A 6,016-nucleotide genomic window follows, 5' to 3' on the forward strand; every position below is an offset into this window, starting at 1 on the left:
ATATTGATCAATTGAACAAAAAAAAAAAAAAACAAGAAAACAAGTATAAAACATGTTATAATCACCCAATTAAGCAATATTAAGAGTCAATTTCAATCAATTTAGCCCAATTGAACAAAATCCCCAATTTTCTCATGAACACATAAACCCTAATTTCAAAATTCTGAAGAAATCATGAAATTTTTTAATTTAAAGCCTAAGGATCTTGTTAATATGATGCATGAATAAAAACCCATCCAACAAATTGGATCAAAACACACAAAATCATTAAAAAAAAAAAAAAAAAAAACCTAAAAACTCTTTAGTTCAAAAATTTGAAAATGTTTGATGAAAATACATGAATGCATGTAATTTAAACAAAATGAAGGGGAAAAAGATTCTTACTTGATGTTGAGGAAGAAAACCTTTGAGACTTTGACTTTGAAAAAGACAAAAAAAAAAAAAAATAGTGAGAAGGGATCGAGAGAGAAATCGAAGAAGAAGAGGACAAAGCTCTAAAGAACTGTGATTTGATTCCTATTTGTTTTAAAAATACAATTTTCGATCGGTTGAGAGGAATCGAGAAAGGATTTGAGACAACCCAAGAGTTTAAGCCTTAAAACTGGGTTTTTTCTTTTTCTTTTTGATCGGTCGGAAAACAAGTTCGATTGATCGAATCCTAAAGAATTAGAAATTTTTGAAAAACCTGGAAATTTTTTGCAGAACCATTTGTAAAATAGATTTTTATGATATGGGATGCATGTTAATTACTCCAAAGGTTTTCAAAAAAAATCTTTCCATTCAAAAAAAATTTCTTTGTTACACCAAAAAAAATTCCATCACACACTTCTTACCTCACACCCCCAAAAAGTATTAAACATATCAAGAAGTTAAATCTTGGATGGCCACAAAAATTAACACACAATCACATGTACAAAGTTTAACAAAGATTTGCTTGTGGTGTGTGCGACTAGTAAGGGTATGAGATACTCAAAAGGTGATATGTAGATGGAAAATAAACACAATTTCTATATTATCAATCACATAAGTTTGAGAGTGACTATCACTTAAAGAGTTACATCATATAACTCTCATATCTCCTAGAAAACACGCTTGCAACCATGCAATTTTTTTAAATTTATTTCTTTTCCTTTTCTTTTTCTTTTGAAGCATATTTTTCTTTGTTTTTCTTTTTGCTTTTTGCTTCTTTTATTTAGTTTGACGGCAACACCTTAAATATCTTGCTGTGCAAGTGCTACACCTTGCTAAGCACGACTTTTATGATTTGCACACAAGTGTTCATGATTGGCGAGTAACAGTGGTAAGATGGTTATTTATGCCTTTATTATTATATTTTGATAGGCCAAAAATGTATTGACCCCTTATGATAAATTAATTGATTAATTAGCCAAGTTTATTAATTAATCAAATTAACATGCAAAGTATGTGGTAGCACAAATAAATTGACACGGTGATTTGTTTATGAATGGGAAAAACCTACACAGCAAAAACCCCATCGGGTGATTTTCAAGTCACCACTTTCGAAAATCCACTATTATCACAACAAGCGGTTACAAGTAAAGGAATCCCAATACCTTATACCAACGTACAGTTGAACCCTTACCACAATACCTAATTGGACTTGTTTTGTAGTGACAATCTCTCCTTGTAATGTACGGCTTCCAGTACGTGACTAACCAATTGCACGGATCCAGTACATGACTTTAATCACCAACTAGAGAAAGTTGTTGGCTGCAAAGTTCTTCAGTTCATCACATGATGAATATCGAGAAGCTCCTTGGTTACAAAGCCCTACGGTGCACAAACACAGCAGCTTCTTCACAAGAAAGATGAACTAGGGCAAATTCTGTCTCCGGTCACAATTTGCATGAATAAACTTTGCTGAACACTTGTGCAACTTGTGTCACCTTTGACGGCCCTTAAAATAATCTTTTTATATGTCTAGGGTTATGAGAGAAGAAAGTCCAAACATACAATCACGGATTGAATGAAAAACAGATCAGAAAACTGAATTTCATACACCTCGATGGATGCCCTATCTGTCGAGCTGCTGTCGAACTACAATCTAGAACTGCTCTACAAGTCTCGATAGATTGCTAGCTGTCGAGCTTTAATGAATAGCACTTTTCACACATGAATCTTGGACAGACTTGCATGCCTTCAACATTTGAGCTTGAAACAAGGTTTCTTGTAGTATTAAATACATCCTAGATCTACCCAATTACAAGTAAAATATGTTTTGTCAAAGGATTAGCCAATTATAGAAAATAGTGACATATGTTTCTTACAAGTGAATCACACATGTCCTAACAATCTCCCCCTTTAGTAATCTGTGACAAAACTAGAACAAACAAATGAACAAATGGGACAAGTCATAAATCATTCAACTCATAAATCACATAAGTCTTCCAAAAAAAACTTCAAAACTTAGCTAGGGTTTCCCTTTTATATGTGGACAAGTTAGATTGAAATCCTAAACATTTTTGCAGGCTTGGGTGTTATTTAAAAATTCTACGGAATCTAATTTCTATGATTTTCGATTGGGCGAACCTAATTTTCGATTGATTGAGCTTGGTAGATTCTGACTATTCTTTTTTGCAGCCAACTCAAAATTGAAGCTTGAAACATACACCTTTGAGCAATGCCTAACACATATACTAGACGTGTTTTGTTCTCAGTTTGCCAACAAATACAAAACATAATTCTAAATATTTAATCCTAAATCTTTAGAACCTAACAATAGATAACTCAATTAAATGAAAGTAAAGTTAAAGGACTTAAATGAATTTCTGTTAAACTTTGAGGGTGCATTTGCATTTTAGAGAGAGAGAGAGAGAGAGAGAGAGAGAGATTTGCTACAATTGCGAGCCAAATCAGTAAGAAGAGCATTCAAAATTGCTGGCTAGAAAACCAAAGAGAATATAATTGCTAATACTGAAAAGAATAATGCACTACCATGGTATTTATCTTGATACCATTTTTTAAGAAAAAATGAAATTAGAGATTATTTTTATGTGACGTGTTGAACTATCTACAAATTTGAATTATTAGGGATTTTTAATTTTTTGTTTTGAATTGACTTTTTGGTTAATAATTTGTTTTTGTCTAGGGTTATTTTTATTTTTAGTTTTTGTTATTTGGGTTCATTTTTTTTTTTAAGGGTTAAGGATTAGGTTTTGGGGCCAAAATTATTTTTGGAGTAATGTTATGTTCGTGACATTTTCACAAGAAATCATGAGTTTTTCTCAACTCTACGCTTTGCTCTTATTCTAATTATGTAAAATAAATAGCTTTACTTTTTTCAGTGGCTTGACTTGCACTTGCAACTAGTATTGTTCGTTGTTCTTTGTGTCTTTATTTGTTTTTTATGTCCATATATTCAAATTATATTTTTATTAGATTTTGTATATAAGTAGGTTTCTTATGGACTATATCCAAGAAAATATTTTTTGTAAGAGGTATCAGTGGCGGAGCCACGTTGAGACGAAGGGGGCCTTGGCACCCCCAAAAGTTTTGGAAAAAATTTAGTAGATATATATTTTTTGGAGTTATCCTAGCCCATATGAAATCTTTTAAGGAAAGCTTATCATTTTGCCTCCCCTACCCGGATAATATTTGAAAAATGCTAAAGTTACAAACTTTTTAACAATATTTTTTACAAAATGCTAATTATTAATAAATAAAAAAAATTAGACATTTTTTCAACTTCTTAAGATCAACAATATGCAGTTTTGGTATTGGCATGTGAGTGTATTCCCTTATCTCATCTAGGGGTGTCAATGTTTGACCCAACCCGCGAACACGACACGAATCCGACACGGGTTTTTTCGGGTTAGGGTTGGACCTTAATGGGTTTGGGTCATAAATGGGTCGACTCGAAAGCGACACGATAAGAAACGTGTCATAAGTGGGTCAACCCGCATAACACGCAATAGACACGTTTGACACGCCAATTTATTTGTGTCAACCCGAAATGACCCACTTAACACAACTCGTTTAACTCATTTAACAAATAAATATTTATTTTATTTTAGATTTGTCAAATACCTTTTATATCCAACATATATTTTAAATTTAAAAAGAAAAGTGAGTAATTACAAAAATTTACAAGAGATATAATTGGAAATTGAAATTTTACAGACCCTAGAACTACTAATACTTTATTTTTTATTTTTTTTGGCATAGAACTTGCACAAATAAAATTGGATGAGCTTGTGGAAGATGTTATGAATTTGAACATCAACAAAGAATCTATGGATGATAATCGTGGTCATAGTCAGGATTAGTCTATTGTTTACTCAAATTCTTTAAATATTGATACTTAGCATTTGACGAGTTCCAAGGATATTATATATATATATATATATATATATTTTAACTATGTTATTTTATTTTTGTTAAACTTAGTTATTTTGAATTTGGGTTGAAGTGTATGCACTTCTTTTAGAGTGTAAAGAACTTATTTTCTAGATGAATATTATATTTTTGTTGAACTATATTATTTTGAATGTGAGTTGAAGACTTGAAGTGTATGCATTGCTTTTTGGGATGTAAAAAAAATTATTTCTAGATGGATGTTATATTTAATATTATGCAGGTTGAAATGAGTTGTGTTACATTCGTGTCAACCCAACACGACTCGTTTATTAAGCGTGTCAGATGGGTTGGGTCAGGTCAACCCGTCTTATTAACAGGTCGGGTTAGGGTTGAAGAATCATGACACGATTATTAAATGGGTCGGGTTAGGGTTGAGCCATTTAGTCGAATACCCCTACCTTGACACGACACGAACCCAACACGCTAACCCGAATTGACACCCCTAATCTCATCCCCCTTCCCCTATATATGTGTGTGTGTGTTTCTCAAATAAAAAAAACAATAGTTATTTTAACAAATACCTCACCAGATAATAAAGGGAAAAAATATTATAATTTTTCACCCTAATACTTCTAGGGCATACTTGCACTACAACATCAGAAAGATTGAAGATTAAGAGCTTTTATTCTTCGCACCAGCACATAGTTACAAATATTTTGCTCATCACAGATCTGGACACCGGTCTCTCTCTCAACTGCTCTTATTCATGTTTTAACTAAAGTTGCTAGATATCCACCGACGCTAGCCATGTCCTGTAAGAGCTTAGTAGATTTGGCAATGGGATTGGTTTTGCCAGAATTCTTGAACCCGTCATCGCATAACTTGTAGTTGGCCCGGGCGGCAATGAGGTAGGTATTTGAGGAAAGGGGTTGACTGTTATTGAGGGAATTTAAGGCGTTTTTGGCGAAGCCAATGGAACCGTCAAAATTCGTTATGCAATTGTGAATTTCGGTGGAATTGGGTTGCTTTTGGGCCACCCCCTTTGCAATTTTGGTCTCGAAAACCAATTTGTGACAGGCTGCAACCACGGCATCACGAGCGTCAGTCCGATTGTAGACAATTGAATCACAGACTTGCTTATTAGGAGAATTGTCGCAGAGGCCAGCGCCATGAGCGTGGCCAGTGAGGAGGATGACAGTTGTCGCTAAAAAGACATATGAGAAAAAGGTGTAGTCCTTGAAAACCATGGCTTTTGTTAGATTTAATAACTACAAGGCTTTCTCTATTGTTGGGGTTCAATGAAAGATGACTTATGAAAAGGTTGAGAAGTGGTTTATAACATTTTCAAAAGGCTATTTTTAGAAGAGAAATGCTGTCCACATTTTCAACAGCGAAGTATTTGACTAGAAACTACCTTAAATTTTTTATTTTTTACGAATTAAGTGGGGCGGTTTGTGAGGTTTACCTTAATTAGAGCAAAATATTTTGGTGTGTGTTTTGCTCTTTTAACTTTTAAGGAGAAAATTGAAATGACAAGTTGGACATATTTTTGTTCAAATAGTTACTCAACATCAACGTGGTTATCAACAAAAGTTAGCTATCTTTAATGGACTTTAAAATATGAGGGGATAAGGATTTTGATGAGCTTTTTAAGATTTTACCATCGAAGATAATTTTTTTTTTGATTCAACATCAACTA

General features: G+C 33.1%; 1 protein-coding gene across 1 annotated transcript; it reads right to left on the minus strand.

The window, feature by feature from the left end:
• Positions 1–5,081: 5,081 nt before the first annotated feature.
• On the minus strand, positions 5,082–5,564 carry LOC115985955. The gene has a single exon (XM_031108837.1). It carries the CDS (start codon positions 5,562–5,564, stop codon positions 5,082–5,084), a length of 483 nt encoding a protein of 160 aa, XP_030964697.1.
• Between the last annotated feature and the right edge of the window lie 452 nt (positions 5,565–6,016).

This window comes from Quercus lobata, chromosome 4 (assembly GCF_001633185.2).
Source record: "Quercus lobata isolate SW786 chromosome 4, ValleyOak3.0 Primary Assembly, whole genome shotgun sequence".
In the NCBI taxonomy this organism is placed as follows: Eukaryota; Viridiplantae; Streptophyta; class Magnoliopsida; order Fagales; family Fagaceae; genus Quercus; species Quercus lobata.

What these genes read in the sequence shown, in the direction of transcription:
- LOC115985955 (XM_031108837.1), bottom strand. Translation starts at nt 5,564, where the DNA reads ATGGTTTTCAAGGACTACACCTTTTTCTCATATGTCTTTTTAGCGACA.